The sequence below is a fragment of the Ctenopharyngodon idella genome, chromosome 4 (genome assembly GCF_019924925.1).
Source record: "Ctenopharyngodon idella isolate HZGC_01 chromosome 4, HZGC01, whole genome shotgun sequence".
Classification (NCBI taxonomy): Eukaryota; Metazoa; Chordata; class Actinopteri; order Cypriniformes; family Xenocyprididae; genus Ctenopharyngodon; species Ctenopharyngodon idella.
The window spans coordinates 1,611,928-1,635,644 of NC_067223.1; the positions used below are offsets into that span (position 1 = coordinate 1,611,928).

The window sequence follows — 23,717 nt, forward strand, 5'->3', positions numbered from 1 at the left end:
TCATACGTTTCATAAGTGTAAATGTCAAAAATGATTGTGACAAGTCAAATGGATAGAAACTAACATGTTACTGTAACATTACTATGAAAGCATTGGAGCATCTTATACTGAAATATGATGACATCACTTCTCAAAAACACAACATGATGGCATCACCAAGTTATTCAGTTCTTGGCTATTTATGCTTTACCACACACAAAGAAAAATACCCATGGCATCATTCTCTGTAAAAACAACTTTTTGACCTTATAAAGGGAAATTCATGCTGTTGGCTCATAGCTACTTCTCAGTGAACAGATATTGCAATAATATGTGATGGTGAATGTGATTTCACCAAGTAGAGCATGTTCCTGGATCAACATCCTTGTTGATCCTGGAACAACATTTCAATCAACCAATCAGATCTGAGAGACAAGTTTACAGTTTATGTCAAGTTTAGGCTTACAACCAGGGTTAGGTGCTTCTACATCAGTGTTATTCACCTATAATTTCCCTCTGATTTTAGGGATAAGTTATGGGTAGGGTTAGGTTTAGGGGTAGGGACAGGGTTAGGACAAAACTTTTGGACAGGAATGCTGTTCCAGGATCAACAAAATATGTTAGCTACTTGGCAAACTCACGGTGACCAATATGACAGTACACATAACTTTATTTCCCACACAAACACTACCCATTTATTCCTGCAAGGTGTTTACGACGCAACATAAAGTTCCCTTTAAAGTTTCCTACATAAATCTTCTTAAATGTGTAATTAGTATTGTAGGCCACCTATATTTGTTTTCACACTCACGTCGTGACGTCCTCAATGACATTACGTCACAATGGGCTGAATGTAAATTGCATTATTCAATCCACAACAGTCACCTGATCTCTGCGACCCGAGGGTAAACTATCTGATTACCATATGACATATCGCATATCTCTCACTCACACTGCACATCTAGAAGTGTTTGTGCGTTTAAATATGGATTACCAGACCTTTACATGTTACATAATCACGACGTATGCGAATTATAGCCTGCAATGACTTTCAGCGACGTTTCAAATCAATTTCTATAGCCTATTCGCCTCACAAAATGTTTAATCTTACCCAAGCCAAATTTGCCTCCAATGGTACGTTTGTGTGGTATGTAAATCTATATTATGGCATATTTTGTAATAAATATGTAGGCATGGTACTTACTTTCCGATACTGAATGTATTCAAGCCGCGTATTGTTGCTATGGTTACCTCCTCAGAACAACTTCTGTTTGCTAGCGTCTATTTGGCTACAACAATGTGCACTCTAACTCATAAACTTTTGTGGCTCCTGAAAAAGATGTATAAAACGCTGTTATACTTGTATGTAATAATATTTGGGCCACTTTAAAGACCACCCAACCTTCTGTTTTGACTTACTTTTGAAGGTTCATGCCTAATTAGCGGCTCAACCTCTTCTCCTCCCCATAGCTCGCGCGCATTAAGCGCCGGGCAGGTGTCGTATATATGCACTCGTCAACATTCTTCTGCACTTAGATTTTACCTTAATGAAAAAATGTTTTCTGGCTCAACTGTGAAGGCACAATCGATTCAAATGTCAAGCTTTATTGAAGCGTACACGCAGTCAGGCTGCTTCAGCGTATTTGAACACGATGATTTGATGAATTTCATGAAGGCTATGTGGCAGTTATCTTTACTTCTCATTGAAGACCGGTTTTATTAAACAAATGCTTCTTAAATGGGCCTGCTATCTATATGTGATGCTATACGATAAACAAAGAGACTTAGCTCATCTTTTCCAGGTCAGGGAGAGAATTAACGAGAAAAATAATTTCATATCAGTTCATCTCGTCATCATCAAATGCGTGGCTCCATTTCCCCTTCATTCCTGCCTTGAATTTAATCCGCCCGTATGAATTCACGGATAAAAGGATTTACGGCGACATCCACTATAACGTAAAGGCTAATCAAATAAATAACGCGTATTTTGCCTAAAATTAATAACCTTTAATTCAAATTCACCATAATCGATTTGATTTGAAAATGATGGTTTATTGATTCGTCAAAGCTTGTAACGTCTTAATATATAGCTTCTTGAAAGTGGATGGTTCAGGAACTGTTTTAATATTTAATATGAAATATATGTGAATAAAAATTTGGCTCCCGCATTCAGCACAGCGAATAGTGCACAAAGCGAAACAGGAAATATTGTATGAGCATGTGAGATACACTACTGTACTTTACACACTCTAAAAGTATTGCAGCGGAAAAAAACTACACCGACGTCAGCAAACGACAACTTTAAATTTAATTCATTAAACCACGTCCAGGTGCAGCGAAAGAAACGAAAACTGGATGCGTAAACAACGCGGTTTTATTTTTTCCTTCTTCAAAGATTTTGCATGGCAGTTTTAACACACCTTAACCCGCCATGTTGAAAGTGGATTTGACACATGAGGAACGAGGATTTCGGACCATATTCTGCGCACCTGAGTCACGTACACCGACCGGTTCGTGACGTTCAAAAACATTTATATAAACACCGCCCGAATGTGTAAACTTAAGTGTCGATATTTACGCGTGAACGTTGTGTCCTTTGAAATCGAAAGGAGGTCAAATGGCAGTTTGAAAATAAAGTCAATAGTAAGAGAGCTAGAGTCGCTTTGAGGAAGAACACGAAACAAAAATATCGCTTGTTACATAAACGTTATTTTTTCAACGACATTTTCAGCGCGCGTCTCTTCACATCGTAAATGTTTTTATCGACAGAATCGAAAGTGCGGTCGCGCGACATTCGTATTATGTATAAAAAGGTTACTTTATTTTTCGGACCGTTTTATCAACTCTCACGCAGAAGCTTCTGTGTATTTCTGACTGTTACAAACAACCTCCAAATGTTTTTAACGAGGAAAAAGCGTCTGTACGCGGAAATTCGCGCATAGAAGCACTAGACCGTGTCAGAAACGATCATTATTACATAATGAAGTTCATGCTGATAATGTAGTTTTTACCTTATGCGAGTTTTTTCCGTCTATCCGAATTGAGTGATCCGGTGTTCTGGTTGAAGCAGGAGCGGTGTGTGTATGTGTGTGTCCAATATGGCATCATCCCGCATCTGCGCATGTCTCAACATCTACAGATTATTTTCAAGCCGACTCCTTCATTGACCTTTACAGTTGCAAAATTTGTTCTGCCCATTATAAATAGAAATAGGCCCGATCCCCCGCCTCCCTCGTGTGGGGAAACTCACGGCTGTGTTTAAAAACCTTGCGAGCCGCCTGCATGGACAGCATTTGGGCATTCATATGCGCGTGCAGCACTTTTTGGGCATCATTGACGCGTGCATCGTTTTTTGGCGCGTTTGACAATTTGATGGCCAAAAATGCGGTCCAAAAACGTGCAAAAAATGCTGATAAAATGCTTACTATGTAGGCAATTCACTAGGTTTTGAGACACAGACAGTGTAAACAAGAGGGGCTGCTGTTGCAATCTCACTTGTTTTTCATCTTGATCATCTAAGCAAAAATAATTGGACCGCTTTACATGTCTTACTTCCATATTTTAATGTATAATTCAAAGTGATATTTTATACTGAAGCCACTCAAAAAAGAAATAAATAAAAATATTCTATTCTTTCTATATAGTTTCCATTATGTAGCCTAAACAATGGCAAAATCTAAAAACCTTAGAATGTTTCACAAATAAAAGTAGAAAAAAGATGTAAAGTTATTATAGTTCATTAGAGTCATGTTAAGTCATTAAAACAAAATAACTAATGAGGAAGTTTAGTCATAGAGCAAAATTACTGAAGTAAATTTCACAAAAAATGAAATGGCTATTATTCACCCAAAATATGACTCAACTCTTAAAAATAAAGGTTTCAAATGGGGGTTTTCACAGCAATACCATTTTTCAAGAACAATTTATGGTTCCTCAAAGAACCTTTCAGTGAAAAGTTCTTAAAATAACTTTTTTTCTAAGTGTGAAGAGAACATTTAAATAATGTAAAGAATCCTTTCCCACTATAAAGAACCATCTGTGCAAAGGAAAGTTTTCATGGATGTTTAAGGTTTTTCATAAAACTATCAACACCTGAAGAACCTTTGTTGTGTCTAGGATAGACTACACTTATAACATGCAATCTTGATGGCTTATTTCTACCTCATCTTAAAACTTTTGTTGTGTAACCTAGAGTAGTGAGGTTAATGGAGATAACATGAATAATGTTTTTACTTTAATGAAAGCCTTTAATTTAGATGTTACAATGTGATTTTTTTTTAGGTTTGCACAGCTTTAAATCAGTCTAAATAATGTTATTTTTTATTAATAAATAGCGCATTATTTTTTATTGTAAAAATAAATACATGTTTAGAAATTGGTGTTATCTCAAAGATATAAATTCAGTTCTCAAATTGTCCTCCGTTGCCCTCCTGTGGTCACAATATTTATTGCTGTACTGAATTTAACTTGACATCAATATAGTGACACTTTACTTCTCCAGAGAAAATAAATAAATAAACACATAGGTGCACTGTAATGACTTTCAATAGGACTGGTGCAGAAGTAGGGGGTTAGTTTATCAGGCAAAACCATCAAGACTCTGAACCACTCACATATACACACCATCACGTTGGACACTGTGTTCACATACTGTATAAGGTGAAATTCCTTGTCCAGCAAAAAATAAAAAAAAACCCTGCTCTGATCTAATAAGCACAGGCTTCCTCTTAGTGATGTTACAGTAACAGATGGCTCATGCCTTGAGCTTAATCTACAAGAGGAGACTTTGACAAGCACATCCAGGGACAGATTACCATTGCTGGAGCAGCGACCTTGTGAGAGGAGATAGACAATGTGGGTCAATACTTTATCCTCTCCATGCTGTGGTATAGTACTAAAAAGTTTTGCCTATAGGGAAATTAGCTCTGGATATTATCTGGTAGCCTTGAGCAAATATACAGTAGCTGGTATATAGGCCTTAAGAAAAGTATGCTTATAAAAGTATGCCATATGACAATGACATTAAAGACAACCTGTTTTATATTCAAAATATCATTTTCAAGATATATAACTACACTGTAAAAATTCAGTGGGGTTCTATGACCTTATTTTAAAGAACACTTTATGCCAAAAAGGTTCTATATAAGGAAAAATATCTCAAATGATTGCATAATATTTTCATGATTTTTTTCTAGTGATAAAGTATGTTTAAGAGCTGTTTAATTCATAGAATTCAATCCAAAAAAAATTAATTAAAATAAAACTTAATTAAAAAATAAATCCATAAAATGATCCCATAATCTAAAAGGTTCTTTATATAAAGTGGCTGACTTAGGGTTCTATATAGAATCTTTTCTTCTATGAGTGATACCTGATAAAGCCCTTAAAATGATTTTTATCTGTGTAACATAATCGATTTGATTATTCTAATCAATCAAGGTCCTTTAATCAAATAAAAAAAAAATAATTAGTTAATTTATCCACAATATCAGACCAATATCATCAATACAACAAAGGCAGCTATTATTATACACACAATCTACTTATTTGTTTATGTTTGAGCTCTTCTCTGACAGTAGGCTATGTCTTTCACCTGCATACCACAGCTCTCTGGAGGAGAAAACACTCCCAAGATGTAATGAGGGTATGTGTAATTTCTAAACTAAAAACTTTGCAAATATACTAATCCATTTAGATTTGTTTTAAATCCATAAAATAACCCTTTGTTTTCTTATTCCAAAAACAATAAAACAAACAAACAAACAAACAACAACAAACACTAATGTTCAAAAGTTGGAAAATAAATAATTCCTTTTATTCAGCAAGGAATTGTTAAATTGCTCAAAAGTGACAGTAAATAGGCTACCTGTACTATTATAATGTTACAAATATTTCTGTTTCAACATTGATAACAATAATAAATGTTTCTTGACCAACAAATCAGCATATTAAAATGATTTCTGAAGGATCATGTGCAGTTTTAGGGGTAAACGTATTACAAGTAAAGCAAGTTACACAGTCAGATTACTTTTTTCAAGTAACTGGTAAAGTAATGCATTACTTTTAAATTTACAACTAAATATCTGAGTTACTTTTTTTTTTTTTACTTTTTAATTAAATGTGTTAAAGTGCTCCTTTTATGTTATTTTAAAGGTTCCTAATTTTGTTTTGGAGGTCTCTTACAATAGACTTACATGCATCAAAGGTCAAAAAACTTGTCGTAATATACATTGCACATCACCTAATTTCTTAAAGAGTCTGAAAATGGTTCATTCAGTCTTTCTAAACCCTTTCTTTTCACGATCCTACTCTGCTCGGATTGGCCAAATGGCCCAGTCAGTTCACTGTAAAATATTTTGTTATGTACAGTAGGTTTTTAACAGGACGTGAGACTGGAATTGCTAAAGACTTGTTTCGGTGGTTCAGAATCAATTCATTCTTTTAGGAGACAACTTTATTTGTCATGCACTTTGATCTTTAAAACTATACAAAACGTTTACATTCACAAACAGCTATATTACACACTGTATGAAAGGTATTGAAAAAACATAATAGGGGCACATTAAATAATACAAATATACTTTATGTATATTTAATCTCACTTTATTAATCAGTGTCTTTGCTGCTAACCTTTGATGATTCAATCCAACCATACCAAAAATTACTTTACATAAACATCACATAAGACTTTTTTTTTTTGCTCAAGTAAGTGTTGAACTTTCTTCACCTGTGTTCTAATATTCTGCAATCCAGAATGGCAGCACAAAGGTTTGTTTGAACTACGCCCTCTACTGTACAGGCATGAATTTGCATTTCCTGAGGCTAATTTATTTAACTTGTGGTGTGAAAGGGCCTTTACATTATAGCCAAGACTTTTGTTTACATAAAAAGTAACTAACGCTTTATTTTTAAAAGTAACTTTCCCCAATGCTGATCATGTGACACTGAAGACTGTAATGAATGCTGATAATCCAGCTTTGTCATCACCCTCTGTATAAATTACACTTGTAATGTATTACAATAGAAAAAAAAAACATTTTAAATTGTAATTGTAATGGTTCTGTCTTTGCTTTTGTTATGTTGACTTTTAGTAGTCTTGTGCCTTCAGTTCCTGTTTTCCCCCTTTTTAGTTCGGGATTGTTTGCTCCTGTGTATTGTTATCCTTTTACCGCTGTGTGTATAAGCCCTAGTGTTTCCTGTGGCTATGGTCAGGTCATGTCCCTCTGGGTTTTGTTGGCTTGCTCAGTTTTGTTCCTTCTTCCCTGGATTTCTGCTTCTTGTCATAATCTTTAGTTAATCATAATCTCCAGTTGGATCCTGCTCTCCCTCATCTCGGAGTCACCAAACGTTACAGAATACCTGACCGCTACCCATGGATCCAGCAGATTAACTTGTGTGCCTTCGGCAGAGGAGGGACACCATTGAAGGCAGTACAGAGCTCTTTTGTGCTCTTGCCAGCTGTGTGGACTGGGAAGATAAAGTCTTTAAGGCAGTGGTCTCAAACTCAATTCCTAGAGGGCCACAGCTCTGTTTAGCTCCAACCAGCTCTAACTCACACTCATGCTTGTAAGTTTCTAGTAATCCTGAAGACCTTGATTAGCTGGATCAGGTGTGTTTGATTAGGATTTGAGCAAAACTGTGCAAAGCTGTGGCCCTCCAGGAATTGAGTTTGAGACCACTGCTTTAAGGGCTTGTATCACTTTGGACTCAACAAGCCTGTTAAACCATGTGTGCCAGGAGACACAGATGTGACTTAACATTGGATAAATTTATTGATTATGCTCTAAGACTCTGCCTATCCCCCTACTGTGTGGGATACATTGCTTATCCCACACAGTGGGTCTCAGCACTTCCGAGCCAGCGGTGGCACCCTGTGCTACCTCATGCTAGCTCCTCATTATGATGGCTCGAAGAGGAGAGGGAGAAAGCTCCATAGCCTGGTGGTTTCAGTGTTTCCAAGTCCAGTGGTTCCAGCACTCCATAGCCTATCCCCCCAAGTCCGGTGGAACTAGTGCTACCCACCCTGATGGTCCCAGCACTCCCTAGCCCAGTGCTCCTAAGTCTGGTGGTTCCAGCACTCCCTAGCCCAGCCCCCCCAAGTCCGGTGGAACCAGTGCTACCTACCCTGGTGGTCCCAAGTCTGGTGGTCCCGGTGCTCCCTAGCCCAGTGTTCCTAAGCCCATTGTTCCCAGTGCTCCCAAGTCCAGTGGTCACAGAGGTCGGATATAAGTCCTCCACGTAGCTCGCGGACTTGCAGGCTCAGCAGAAGTGCGCATAGCTGCCGCAAAGGGTGCGCTCGCGAACACCCTTCTGAAAGCTAAAATGACGAATGGGACACCCATACAGTCTCATGGACTTAATAGACATGCGCACACAGCGGCCATTGTAAGTCTACAAGACCAAAAGTGCACATGAAGTGTGCCATATGGGACAGGGCCTTACTTTGTTTCAGTGGTCCCTGAGTTCCAAAGTGTGGTGGTCCCTGCTTCGGTGGTCTCAAAGGGCCTGAGCCCAGTGGTTTCTGCTCCGGTGGTCCCATAGGTGCTACCCCTCCCAGTGTTGCTTCCTGTGATGGCTACAACCATCTTGTTTGTCTGAGTCACACACACCTCCTTATCTGAAGTGGCGGCATCCACTGCAGCTCTCCCAGAGTTCATTTCAGCTCTGGAGCCACACAAGCACCCTGCCTGTTCTGTCATGGCTACGGAGACTGTCCCTGAATTCCCTGCTTGTACTGTCACAGATAGGAATGCAGTCTCTTAGTTCCCTGTGTTCCCTGCCTGTATTGTCATGGCCAGAAATGCTGTCCTTGAGTTCCGTGAGTTCCCCATAATGGCCATGCAGGCCGTCTCCGGGTTCACCCTTGAGTAATCTTTAGCTACACCGTGGCATTCAGTTTTTCGTGGTCTCCTGCTCTGCTGTGGTGATCTCTGGTTCCACCTTGGTTTTCTGCTCAGCCAGCTCTGTCTTGGTCTCTGGCTCTGCCATGACCTCCTGATTCTCTTTAGTCTTCTGATCCTCCATGGTACCCGTTTCCGCCGACTCCATCTTGGTCTCCATCTCCACAGGCTCCACCATGGTAGGGAATAAACAGTGTGCAAAAGAGTAGTATGTCCAGTATTCATTAAACAGTAGGCTAAAAGTAACCAGATGATTTACCACTTCTGGCGAGATTCTGAGGTGCGAATCTGATCGACACTTTACTATCCCATGAGGCCATGGGAGAGGATTTGTGAATGGCAGTGAAGCGACACAACTGGCACTTGTACATCACATGACAATGACAACATGTAGTACATCTAGATTTCATTCATACTACACATTCATTCTATATAGAACATACTTTTTTAACAGTCGCAAAGTAATTACTTATTCAAAACAAGAGAGTATGCAATTTCAGACACAGCAAAGGACTATGAACAAGATAAAAGATATGAACTCAGACCATCAAACATAATAAAATCTACACAGACGTGACAACAGCTCCTAAAATGCATGGTCTTCTACGCCATATTGTAAATAAAGTCAACCATAGTGAAAAATATGCCACACAATATCTGTTGAACAAATGAATTACACAGTCAATGATATTTATTGTAAACTTGTGTGATTTTCTATATAGATTTACTATGGGATAATTTTTCATAAGTAATAAACCAAATGTGGTTTGTAGTTGCTGATTAATACACGTCATTGTCCCATACTATTTATATGTCCTACGAAACAGTTTAATTTCTTTTAAGTGAAATCTATTAATCTGATTCTGTTCCATATGCAGTTTTTTCTGGTTTTGTACATGCTTCAGCTGTACTCCTATGCTCATTGTCACGTTGCATGATTAATGTCTTTAGAGTTATGGATCAGTGAAGCTGAAATAACCCAACAGTCACACCCCATTACACTCCTTTTACTGTGCGTCACGGCTGTGTTTCGTGAATGGTTTACGCATGAAGATGGGTTTTATAAGGTTCAAGAGATCAGCAGATGCGTCACACATACACTATATTTGATTAAAACAACTGACCCCCCCCCATTTCTTTTTCTTTTTCTTTTTCTTTTTGTTTCTTTTTCTTCTTCTTCTTCTTTTTTTTTTTACAAAACAGTACAAGGAAATAATGAAAACCAGGCCTGAGGCAAAAGCTTTGCTCCTGTGAACATTTCTGAGGTAGGGTTATTTTTGAAAACTGAGGTAAGCTGGTCACTCTACCTGGTGCAAGAAGCCCCCCAGGGTAAACTTATCCCATCTGTCATCTGATTTTTGAAGAAAATATATATTTTTTGAAGAATTTATAAAAATAACTTCATAACTTCATTATAATACAGTTCAAAGAAACGAGTAAAAATTCTAAAATAAAAGTAACGTCCTGGTATGCGCATTCACATCAGCACATATGTGTTAGGGGGACAAAGGGCTGAAGGAGATTTCAGCAGCAGGAGGTGACGTCAGCAAGCCGTTTTTTCCCTTGTTGACTCAATAACAAGAGAGAAAGAAGGAAAGAAACTGACCTGAGTGAAATGCTTTATCTTATGCCACATCGCTCGACTTCAATACGACTTCAAACAGCTCGAGCGGTGTATACGCGATCTTGGTTCATCAGTCTGCTGTGCAAATTTCTTTGTCTTCTAGCTAGTTAAGTTATATGGAAAACCTGTTTAAGTCGAATTCCCGAGGATTTCTGTTCCGCAAAGGATCCTATGACTCTTCTTCTGGTTTTAAAACGTAAACATGTTTGTTTTTATGAAGAGCAGCAGAAATATGAGTGAATTGGTGAGCCCGGAGTATCAGGGCTGTGTGGACGGATCTCTGATGGACGGATTCAGTGTTTTTATTCAGGGTCTGTTGGCTCTTCTGGCTTTCAGCACTTTAATGTGTAAGTTTTCTCCGCATTCTAAACTAAACCGCCAATGCAACAATGTTTCTGTGTGATGTGATGGTGTTTTCTATTGTTTTCAATTAAGAAGATGATGCGGCACGTGGCTGGTTGGTTGGTTTGTTTACAGTTCTGTTGTAGCTGTTGGTATGGCGGTACTATGGTACAGTGATGTGTAAAGTGGTAATTGTAGTGTTTTTAGACCATTTTTACTGCACTGTCTAGTGTATATTGTAAAATAAATGACTTCATGTAGTAGTTACCTTAAGCACTTGACCTTTAAAATGACGTTCGCAAGAAATATTTACCAAAAAATTACAGTGCAGAGAAATGTGTTTTTAGTTTTTCTGGTTCTATTCTGATTCAGTTAGTATGTCTTTGTTACCTTATTTTTATCTTTCTGGTAATCTTTTGATGCATTTACTCTTATTGTGTGTTAATTCAAGGTCTGAAGTGTTTAATCCTCGAGCAATTAGGAAATGTAATGACTTTTAATCAATAGTACTGCAGTTTCAGGATCATTCAGTGTCCCAAATATTTTGACAGCATGCACACCCATCTAACATAAACTTGGGCTGTATGAAATGTATTTTCTTTCAAGTATTTTTATATCATATTTCAGTCCCTTTTCTCATACATCATTATTTTCATTTCAAATAAGGAACATGACCTTTAGACATGAAATTTATATTTAACCTGCTGGTAGTCTGTGATGTTAGGATGATGGTGACCAGCATCTAATATTACAGTGACCTGGCAACAAATCTGATGGAAAACATTCCAATATTAAGGAATTTAAGACCTGGAAATGTCATGGAATTTTCAAAATAATTAATAAAAAACAAAAGAAAGTCCTGCACACTATCAATGCGTACAAAAGTATCAAAATATCTTTATTAGTCGCAACGTTTCGGTTCCATGACCTTCGTAAGGCATATCTAGATAAACTATTCAATGCACAAAAATATATAAAATCAACTCATGACCAATTACTGCAAAGAACCATCAATTATCAATCACAATCAGTTATTTAATGCATCATTACAACCTCATCATCATTAAACAAATGGGCCACTTCGAAAACTAACATAATTAATAAAAAAAAAGATCCATTAATCACAAACTATTGGAAAAGTCATGGAAATTATTTGGTAAAAAGGTGTGGGAACATTAGAATGTAATATTTCATAAAATGTAGTTTCTAGTGCATTAGATTAGTGGGCTATTCGACTTAGCCCAACAGAAATAATTGACTAGACTTTTTCACTCAAAGTAAACATGAATTATAGCCTATTATATTTCTGTAATGTAGTATATTTCTGAGAGCAGCAGGACATTCAATGAGAAAATATGCAGGGAAGGAGTTGATTTTATCAACTGGGAATTGATTGGATCATGAACAAACCAGAGTTTGCATAAACAATGCCTAAAGAGCTATTTGATTATTGATTGACTTTAGCCAATAGCTAAGAGACATCAGCAGAAAAGGAGGAAGATTAAGTTTTTATTAAAGATTACAACTTTTTTTATTGAAATAACATGCACCAATCATTCATTCATAAGACCAGAAATGTGAATTAAAGGTGCGTTCACATTAGCAAAATTTTGTGGGCAAAAAAAGACTCGTTGCCTGTTGACAATAGTTTAGCAATGTACAAATCACAGCTCACACAGAAGACACTTTCAAAACAAGGAGCTTTCTAATGGTCAGCTTAAACCTTTTGCCAAACCTGTGTGGGGAAATCTTTCACACAAACACATCATTCCCAATCATATGAATTCCTATTGAAATGACTGGATTTCGCCCACGAACATTTGCCAAACGACAGTAAATGTGAGCGCACCTTAAAAAGAAAGTAGCATTACACTTTCTACAAAAACAAGCTTTATTCAAAGATAAGATTCCTCAGCTGTGTGATAACACATGATAACAGCATTCACTCCTGTAGCTCATGTGATGCTCAGACCTCAAACTAAAGCTATAGTTTCCATTTCTAGCCGGAGGGTCCGAGTCATGTGACCTGTCCTTACAAGTTTGAACCCTAAGGTCCAGTTCAGAGTAGTTTCTTTCCCAATATTTAACTATGTCATGTGCTTATACAGTCCAAAGATACAATATAGTGTTTTCTTGGTTAATATTTGGAAATTGTGACCTAATACTTAATTCAAGCTGCTACTAATCATTTATATAGTGAATGTGGTGGTTGTAGAGTAAGCAAAGCCTTTTTGCTAACAATGTTATTTACTAAGGTGCTAAGTAATTTGTCGTGATCCTTTAAGATTTGAATAAAACGTTCGACTTTAGCATGTAACTTGTCTTGCGTTTGTAGTATAGGCATAAATGATAAGTCAATGCGGGTTGTTGAGGAGAAGTGTGTCATTACGTAAGCGATCAGACTTGCGATTTGTACCTGCTGGATGATAAAAGGGAAATTTAGAGTGTATTCAGAGACCAAAATTCCATAGACGTGCTTTTCTGACTTAGACCAGTAAAAAAACACCTAAAAAACATACTAAATACCACAGTGGTGGTGAGTTCGGCATTACTCACATTTTTGTCAGAGTATGTAAAAATGAAAGTTTTCTAATTCTTACTTCCCAAAAGCAGTTTGTTTTTTGGTCATGCACTGAATAACCCCCAAAACATGGTAAATGACCGCTGACCTTTCTAGAGTTACACATTAACATGAATCTGTGCTGTTTTTGTTGATCATTAAACTTTTTGCTGTGTACAGAAAAAATACCCTATTATCAGAGGACTCGTGTTTACAAATTATTTAGGCTATTTGTTTATAGAATACAGAAGTTAAGTTTTACTTAAGTTTTTAGGAAAGGCAAAGAGAAATAGTCTTAAAAACAAAGGGATAATAAGTGACATTTGTACATTGTAAACCCTCGGCTTCATGCTTATGCTTGTGTTTTTACTGTATGTACTTCCTCTTTGTTATTCTGGGCACTTCCTGGCTTCTTTTTGGCTGCTTATCTTTGCTGACGTCATCACTGTTAGTTTCCTCAGACATTCAATAATCATCCTGCTTCTGTTTGGCTGTTGATTACAGACTAACCATTTTGCACATCCCTCAGATATGTCGTTCAGCTTCGGTTGTGTAGGTTAGTGAGCTGGTTTGAGATAGTGTTTCAGTGTTAAACAGTTATTCTCTCCCTTGAAAGCACTTGTCTTGATGTACATCAGTGATAACATAATTTAATTTCTAATTTTGTTTCTGTTTAGTTCAGTTTCTTTGATTCAGTGTTGGCATATGTGTGCTAGACTATTACAAAGGCAATGATGAAACGGTTAGTCTCAACAGAACTTTATCCAAGTGTTGTCATTTCCATTTTTGATATCAAACATGACCATTTCTTTTCATAACAAAATAAAATAAGAATGAAATTGAACAGCAAAAACGTTAAATAACAATTTATTGTTTTTGTTCAGTTTTGTTCTTTCTTATTTGATTGTTTTGTTTGTCATGTATTAATCAACTCACAGATGATGCAATGATATTCACACTTTTATAACTGTAAAGTTATTATGCTATATTAAACCGTTTGTCACCATATTTATAGTGAAACTCACATGGATGTTTATAACTGAGACATTATTCATGCTGACATCAATATCTTTGTCTTTACAGTGAAGAGGTTTCGTGAACCTGTTGGAATTAGAAGACCTTGGAGGATCTGGTAATTAATATTAAACATTAGTAAAGAATTATGATATAATAATAATAATGTAATAGCACAAAACAGAGCGAAATTTCATTCTTTCGTTTTGCCTTCAGGATCTTTGATACATCTAAGCAAGCCATTGGTGCTCTTTTCATGCATTTTGCCAACATATTCCTGTCTACACTCACCAGTGAAGATCCCTGCTCTCTGTGAGTTAGTTATTACTTATTGTCAAGTTTTATTGCTTTAGCCTGAAATTACACTAACCATATGACCTTTTTCTGTTTTTATAGGTATCTATTGAACTTCCTGTTGGATGCCACATTGGGAATGCTGGTGATCTGGATGGGGGTGAAGGTTGTTTCTAAGATAGTGGAATATAAACAGATAACACTACTAATGTTTGGAGAATATGGTGAGTTACATTGATGGAAGCTAGTCCTACACTTTTAAAAATAAAGGTTCTTTATTGGTATCTATGGTTCCATGAAGAATATTTAACCTTTCGATTGCACAGAAAAGTTCTTTATAGTGGAACAAGATTCTTTAGATTTTCAAAATGCCCTTCACACTAGATTAAAATGGTTCTTTAAAGAACTGTTTGCTTAAAGGTTCTTTGGGAAACCAAAGATGGTTCTTCTATGGCATCGCTGGGAAAAACCTCCATTTGGAACCTTTATTTTTTTTTATGTTGTGGTTGAACAGTAGGGAAAAGGGTCAGTTTAAAGTTCAAGACTGCTGTAATGACCAGAAATCGTAAACCAAAAATGTAAACAAAAGAGAACTTAACGCATCCGTTTGTTTCAGTCGCATGCTACCACCAGAGGGCGCTGTATGTTATATTTTTCAAATATGTTTGGGTAGTTTCCCCACACTTGCTTCTTTCCCTATCTGAGATTTCCTTGGAAAAAACACCATAGATAAAAGACAATTACACAAACACACATTAACATGTGTGCACATGCACACAGAGCAGATGGAATACGCCCACCGTTTCACATGATTTTGGCCAAACAATTGTTCATGACTGCTTTTCTGCTTAGATCAGGTTTTGAATCCCTGTTTTGACTCTTAGCCATTTTAAATTTACCAGAACTTTTGGAAGCTGACCACTTAAAAAGGCTTAAATGCTAAAATAAATAATGTTAAAATACCATATTGCATAATGCCAAACATATTGCTTTTCTGTATATTTGTTAACGTTAAATAAAATTATTTTACAAAATGTCTTTTTACAAGTGGAAGAACAGGAGTACCATATAAATAATAAATGTTTCATTAAAAGCATCGATATAATAATCATTATAATTTGTTAATAAATAAATATATTTTCAACAAATAAATAAATCATGATACACATCTTTGTGTGTATATATATATATATATATATATATATATATATATATATATATATATATATATATATATGTGTATGTGTGTGTGTGTGTGTGTTCATACTCAACATTTGCATTGGTTACCTTGCTATGGTATTCTTTTATTTCTTGATATTTTTTTGTGTATTGTTATTTGATGTCTTTAGTTTGATGTGTTTTTGTTACTGAACCCATTAGTAACTACAAAGCAATGGTGTCAACTTTTGCAAAGACAAGCATTTTATAAAACGTAAATAAATGATAATTAATTGTTAAATGTCTCTTTCTCTGTTTTAGGTGATCCTCCTCGGGTAGCGGCCTGGTTGGCTCAGTGCTCAGTGTATTTACTCATCGTTGCTCTGGAGAAAAGTGTGGTCACTCTGGTGCTGCTCATTCCCGGGTGGACCAATGTAAGATAAACATTCACACACTCAAACTTTCTGTTATTGTTACACAAGCACGCCACATGGGCATCATTTCCCTCTACAATATTTAGTAATACCAGCCAAAGATGGACAGAACTAGAATCTGTCTTTGTTTTATTTAGAATATATATATATATATATATATATATATATATATATATATATATATATATATATTCAAATTAAAACAAAGACAGATTCTAGTTCTGTGTGTGTGTGTGTGTATATATATATATATATATATATATATATATATATATATATACAGTCAAACCAAAAATTATTCAGACATTTTTTATATTTTTGATATATTTTTACTAGTGGGTGCAGGACACTATAGTTTATTTATGTAAGTGAGGATAGCAAAATAAAGTAAAAATTCTTCATACAGTGGACTACCAGTAAAATTGATACAAATGGAACCAAAAATTATTCAGACACTTTGACCTGACCATGTTTTGCTTAAGTGTTATCTGACATAATTAAGATTCATTTTTTCTGGCACAGTTTAACTCTGAGATCTTGTCATATTTTATATATATACACTATATTGCCAAAAGTATTGGGACAACCCTCCAAATCATTGAATTCAGGTGTTCTAATCACTTCCATGGTCACAGGTGTATAAAATCAAGCACAAGGCATGCAGACTGCTTCTACAAACAATTGTGAAAGAATGGGTCGCTCTCAGGAGCTCAGTGAATTCAAGCATGGTACTGTGATAGGTTGCCACCTGTGCAATAAGTCCATTTGTGAAATTTCCTCACTACTAAATATTCCACGGTCAACTGTTAGTGGTATCATAACAAAGTGGAAGCAATTGGGAACAACAGCCACGAAGTGGTAGGCCACGTAAAATCACAGAGCGGGGTCAGCACATGCTGAGGCGCATAGTGCGCAGAAGTCGCCAACTTTCTGCAGAGTCAATAGCTACAGACCTCCAAACTTTGTGTGGCCTTCAGATTAGCTCAAGAACAGTGCGTAGAGAGCTTCATGGAATGGGTTTCCATGGCCGAGCAGCTGTATCCAACCCTTACATCACCAAGTGCAATGCAAAGTGTCGGATGCAGTGGTGTAAAGCACACCATCACTGGACTCTAGGGCAGTGGAGACGTGCTCTCTGGAGTGACGAATCACGCTTCTCTGTCTGGCAATCCGATGGACAAGTCTGGGTTTGGCGGTTGCCAGGAGGACGGCACTTGCCTGACTGCATTGTGCCAAGTGTAAAGTTTGGTGGAGGGGGGATTATGGTGTGGGGTTGTTTTTCAGGGGTTGGGCTTGGCCCCTTAGTTCCAGTGAAAGGAACTCTTAATGCTTCAGCATACCAAGACATTTTGGACAATTTCTTGCTTCCAACTTTGTGGGAACAATTTGGGGATGGCCCCTTCCTGTTTCAACATGACTGCACACCAGTGCACAAAGCAAGGTCCATAAAGACATGGATGAGCGAGTTTGGTGTGGAGGAACTTGACTGGCCTGACCTCAACCCGATAGAACACCTTTGGGATGAATTAGAGTGGAGACTGCAAGCCAGACCTTCTCGTCCAACATCAGTGTCTGACCTTACAAATGCGCTTCAAGAAGAATGGTCAAAAATTCCCATAAACACACTCCTAAACCTTGTGGAAAGCATTCCCAGAAGAGTTGAGGCTGTTATAGCTGCAAAGGGTGGGCCAACTCCATATTAAACCCTACGGATTAAGAATGGGATGTCATTAAAGTTCATGTGCCACGTAAAGGCAGGCGCCCCAAAACTTTTGGCAATATAGTGTATATATAATGTATGTGTATATATATATGTATGTGTGTATGTATATATGTATATATATGTATAAATGTACGTGTGTGTGTGTGTTTCTCACTGTAGGGTGTCTAGACATTCTAGAAACATTTGTTGACAGATTTCAGACTATTATTATTATTATTATTATTATTATTATTATTATTATTATTATTTATTAGATGTATATGCATGTTTACAATGGCTGACCACTGGTCTTTGTGTGTGTTGTAGCTGGAGGAGGTGGTGTTGGACTACATCCCAAACCCACAGCTGGAGTTAGCCATCGTCATGCTGATCGTGCCTTTCATTGTTAATGTGAGTCATTCAAGAATAATGCATGATATCCATCTATCCCAATCTGTCTTTCTTTACATAATATAATGCAACTTATTGATGTAAATGTATGTGTTTCAGTCTATAATGTTCTGGGTGGTGGACAGTTTAACAATGCGGAAATATAAGAAGATGACATCTCTGGAAGGCTCACATGACTGTCCAAAGCAAGTAGAGGTGTTGCCAAATGAAAGCAATGATGAAGCTGAGGTGAGAATATTCATATGACGTCTCAATAAATGCACATTAAAAAAAACAATGGCTCTCATTCACTAATAATTGCATGTATAATTCGTATTTAAGCGCACAGGAGAACTTTTAATGAAAAAGTACAGCACATTTTTAAAGCCTTTATTTATTTATAAGCCATTTTTAAAGTGATTGGAGTAGCCAGTGTGTTGTGGTTTAGTGTGTTTGCATTACAGTTAAAAATTGCTACTTGACTGATCACTATTTGCAATTAAGCTGATGCTTTTGGCTTACATTTTACTATATACACAGATAACCTCCTTGTGTAACCTAGGATAAAGTGGCTCACAACAGCATGCTGTAAAAATGTTTAAATTTACAAATTTTATTGAAGTTGAAAATATTATTTAATATGTCAGATTCAACCTTGATACTGTACATTACGTTACACCATTGAAAATTGTTTTTAATGGTAAGATCAGGTAGAAATAGTTGTTAACAAATGCACATGTTTTACTCATAGATCACCTCTTGCAGGGTTTGAACGCACAACCTTCTTTTTGTTGTTGTTGTTGTTACCAGCACAATTTTATTAATCACTCAATTACACCACCATAAACATATTTTGAATATATTTTTTTAAAGGTGAAGTGTGTGGTTTCTGTGACAACAAAGAGAATTGACCCTTCACAGGGAGTTTGATTGACAAGCGATCTAACCAATCATAACGCCCAATCCGCCATTTTGTCTGACAAAGCAGTCAGGAGTTAGAAGATTAACCTCGGTGGACTTGAACTTGAAAAATGGTGTGTACTGCTGACGTCTTTCTGCGTTTGAAACATCATTCCTTTTCATGTTCATTCATGTTTATTTGATGCTATAAATTAACTAGTAGGAAGAGATGATCGGTTCACGAGCCGCTTAAGCTGAGGTGCTACAGCAATCTGTCACGACACATTAAAGAGCCACAAAATGGTTTTTATTGTTAAAAATTTAATTTCTTAAAAAATTACACAATTTGAAAGCTGGGACTTTGTTTAATATCATAAGTATCCTGCCCTGTCTTGTCTGTCGACGTGTTGTCAGTGTCCTCTTTGCTCCGTGATGTATTTTTCACTCTGTGCGACAGCGCCATGGCTTGTCGGACAACAGTAACTAAGGGGGGCGGGTCTTTGCCAAGGGTCAGTTGCAAAAACGTTCATAATATCATCTCTCATGTCGAAACCCCAGGATTTTTTTATGCTGGGTTTAGCAATCAGATCCAGGAAAAAATGAGTCAGTTGCAATTCCTTAACCTGATCCTAATGACCCTGTTCCCCATATCTGTCCCTCTGGACATTTCATCCAAGTTTGGTTTAATTCAGTAGTTCTCAGCTGGTTAGTCTCAGGTCTGTTTTGATAGAGTTGCATAAAACAGGAAAAAAGCTAAATGCAAATAATAAAATGCAGCCATCCATATAACACAAATCAAACTCCTATGGTATTTTTGTGCAAATTCTTTATCGCTTGGCAGAAACTATCCAATTTAGACAGACAACAAATTTGTAACATGCCCTCATTCTCAAAAATCATTAAAAAATACACATAACAAAAGGAAACATGACTCAGACTACATGAAATACAGACTAAAATGATAAAATAAGATGATAAATACAAAACACTTTAAAATGTCTTTTCTGCAGTGAAATGTTTGCTGTGGAGATTTAACATTTTCCAATTCAGGAAGAACATTAAGTTTGCATATTGCAAATGTGTGGTAATATTAGTAAATGTTTGACTTTACAGATATTATTGTTGTTGTTGTTTTTACAATAAACAGTTTTGATACAGTGTTGGTCACCACTTGATGACCAATATAAAATCTGGGACCTGAAGCACAACCATTTGACAACCACTGGAGTAATACTGTGTATTAGTTTGGCTTTATTCTTGCATATAATTTAAAATGAAGTCGCTCAGCTGAAATGAATGTTTTGTTTCTGAGTTTGTATATGAATAGTTTGATTGTGTGTTTGTGTATTGTATTCTTCTTCTTGAATGGTGGGATTGTGCTATATGAATTTGATTACAGGCCATTTTTTTTTATTATTATTATATTCATCATTTGACCAAAGACCTTTCCAAAGGCTGCTGACCTCTAGAGTCAGATTGCCTCCATTTGTTGAGCAATACGGGGTGTTTTCCATCTCTTTCACTTTGTTTTTCTCCTCTCATCTTTTATTTTTTTCTCATCTCTCTTTCCTTCACTCCTCCAGTTCTGGTAGTGTGCCAGCTGCTCACAAATCATCCATTTGTTCAGTGGTAGCAGTGACATTTCGAACATGTTTCCATAAGCTCATGCTATGGAAAATGAATCCAAATCTGTGGAACAGTATTTGATGAGTGCCAATATGAATGAGAATGTATAAAACTGGTCTACTCTCTATCTTCTGTTGTATTCATCCATCTGCGCTTATGGTTTTATAGTCAGTAGATTTATGGAACTTTAAATGATCCAGCTCACATGAACAGGAAAACAGTCATGTGTAAGATCTGGCCAGGTTGTTCAGTTGACCTCAAACTGTGTTTATATGTTTGTGTAGGTGCTGCTAAAGGAAGATGAAGATGATGCTACAGTATGCTCTGAAGAGGAAGAACAGGCTTCAACAGAAGAGGCATTAATACGAGTCTGTATGGAAGTTTAAAAAAACACAAACCTATCAACATTTCTTATACCCTATATATCTGTTCTTAAACCCAGAGAGCTGTCTTGGTGTTTACTACCTACCTTCTAAGGCAGCTTCCTAATTGAAATGGAAACTCAAGTGACTGATTTGGAACCTTCTAATTAGGTAGAAACTCCACCGCACAACTAGAACTTTTGACATGAAGTACACTGGAGACGGGTCTCAAATGATTCCAATAGAGTTTGGTGTTAGCATGTTGCTAAGCTAACAACACAACACTAAATACTTGATATGATACTAAGTATAAAAATTCACGGCACACGTAAAATGTTGAATAAATTCTCTATTTTTAGTTGGATTGAACTTTTATATTGATAGGCTACTTGAATGAAATATATTTATTGTCAACATTTAATTTATCATTTAGTAGCCTATGCTACTAAACAGCCTTGTTGGGAGAGTACCTTTAATGCCTTAAATAGAGCCTTTCATGAGAAGTACATTTAGAATATTACAATTGATCCCAATAGAGTCTGACGTTAGCATGTTGCTAAGCTAACAACACAATGCTCCAATAAGTATAAAAAAATCCTTTAGTTTTAGTTAGTTAACTGTTATAATTTTACTTTTATTTATCGAATGATCAAGTCAACATTTCTCTCACATCGTCCACCATCTTAATCATTAATTTAAAAAAAAAGAAAAAAAAAGAAACTTTTTCTGCAAAGGAAGTCTTTGTTTTGGGCACATACCTATGATACCTTAACCCAGCAAATACAGAATGTTCTTCTAACGTTAGCGTATGGTTCCCAAATTTTTTTTTTCTTTAGTTATTATCTTTAGGTTTTATTTTTTGTTACCATTAACAAATGTTCTTACAACATTCTCAGAACATTCTTAGAGAGGAAAATGCTGTCTAGGTAGGCAGTTCACTATATGTGACACGCTATACTTCATGTAAAACTACATTTTACATATTTTATTATTATTATGCATGCAGCTCATATTAAATATGAGCTACTTTTAATTGAGATACTATGTGGAATATTTGTACTTTTAAAACTTGTTTGTTAGGCTATTAGAATTAATGAATCAAAAATGTGATTAGAATGGTCACCAATTCATTGTTATACAAGTTATACATTCTAAGTTCTAAGTTATACATTTTGCCTTATACATTTATATAAACTTTAACCTTATATTGTTGGGAAAAAATAGGTGTTGGAAAAGGTTAATGTCCATGTTATTTGTCAGAAAGAGAAGTAGTTAAATTGCGACAGTGCATTTTAAACAAATATTTTCATATTACATTTTAGGATGTATATGTACTGTATAAGATAATTAATAGCTTATGAGTTATTAAAGGAAAACATTATCCTCCCTCCACTTAAGAGTTCATACTTCTAAGAAGTTAATTAAAAGTAAAGAAACAGAGACAGATGCAAGAGGAGGTCTAGTGTTTCTCCTGATTACAGACATTCAGACTTTTAATTTGAAGTCTAAACAGCTCATGTCACTACTTGTGATGAACACACCACTGTCAGCACACTACAACCACTTTCCAGCTCTCACACACATGCTAAAATATTTAATATCTCTAAGACTCACTATAAGAAAAAAGTTGTCTTGTGTAAAACCATTTGTAAATATTAAGTGAAAGACCAGATGATCTTTGTTTTACCCTGTAAAGTTTAAACCATGTACAGTATTCAGTTTTTTTATAATTGTGTTTTTGTATTTTTACGCATGCAACATCATGCAATAGTTCTGATTAACAATTTGATATATACAATGTATAATGATGTACAGACTAGTAACTGTAACCTTTCAGCTGTTAAATTATATTAATTTCTTCAAAATTGTAGCAGTGCCAATATGCACATGCGGTTTCTTCAACACGTTTGAGGAAAGTTGAAAAATTCTTTCTTGATGCTTTATTTTAATGTAAAATTACAAGCTTGAACTTAAGTTGTAAAATGCTAAAAAAAAAAAAAAAAAAAAAAAAAAAAACTGCTTGTAATAAAAAAATCTAGAACAAAATTTCTTGCAGATGGATGTCACTTAAAGAAGTAAATTAATGGGGGGTTTTTTATGTACTAATTGTTTTATAAAAACAATCAGACACTTAATTCTATTTTGCTTAATTTGAACTGTGGGGTCAGTGATAGGTAATTTTGAGGTTAAAAAAGTGGTTTGCACACATCTTTTTTTTGTATTTTGTATTGTGTGTGGATTCATTTGCACATTTTTTCGTTATCAGTATGTTAGGGTCACGTCTCCAGAGCTTTTATGTGAAGAGCAACTACTTTGCACCTGCATATTGACTATAACCACAGCCAACAAAGTCCTGTGTGACAAAGAGGCTCTAAGAGGTAAGCAAACTTAGGTAAGAACACCTGGAAGGGGTGGATCCAACAACCGTTTGA

The 23,717-nt window shown here is 36.1% G+C and overlaps 2 protein-coding genes across 3 annotated transcripts in view; one reads left to right on the plus strand and one right to left on the minus strand.

Moving 5' to 3' along the window:
• Positions 1 to 3,159, minus strand: part of sfmbt2 (Scm like with four mbt domains 2) — a 45,766-nt gene extending 42,607 nt beyond the window's left edge. For both annotated transcript variants that reach the window (XM_051891143.1, XM_051891142.1), the window contains exon 1: positions 2,991 to 3,159. The gene's annotated coding sequence lies outside the window, so the exon portion shown is untranslated. The remainder of the gene's footprint in view (positions 1 to 2,990) is intronic.
• A 7,254-nt stretch (positions 3,160 to 10,413) lies between these two features.
• Positions 10,414 to 23,331, plus strand: tmem110l (transmembrane protein 110, like). The gene is made up of 8 exons (XM_051891172.1): positions 10,414 to 10,850; positions 14,489 to 14,537; positions 14,636 to 14,731; positions 14,816 to 14,937; positions 16,193 to 16,305; positions 18,335 to 18,418; positions 18,518 to 18,646; positions 21,208 to 23,331. Exons 1-8 carry the CDS (start codon positions 10,706 to 10,708, stop codon positions 21,307 to 21,309), a joined length of 840 nt encoding a protein of 279 aa, XP_051747132.1. The 5' UTR covers positions 10,414 to 10,705; the 3' UTR covers positions 21,310 to 23,331.
• Positions 23,332 to 23,717: the final 386 nt, after the last annotated feature.

Coding starts and splice junctions, on each gene's coding strand:
- tmem110l (XM_051891172.1), top strand. CDS start 10,706: ATGTTTGTTTTTATGAAGAGCAGCAGAAATATGAGTGAATTGGTGAGC. Junction 14,538..14,635: donor AGAAGACCTTGGAGGATCTG/GTAATTAATATT, acceptor TTTTGCCTTCAG/GATCTTTGATACATCTAAGC. Junction 18,647..21,207: donor AAAGCAATGATGAAGCTGAG/GTGAGAATATTC, acceptor ATGTTTGTGTAG/GTGCTGCTAAAGGAAGATGA.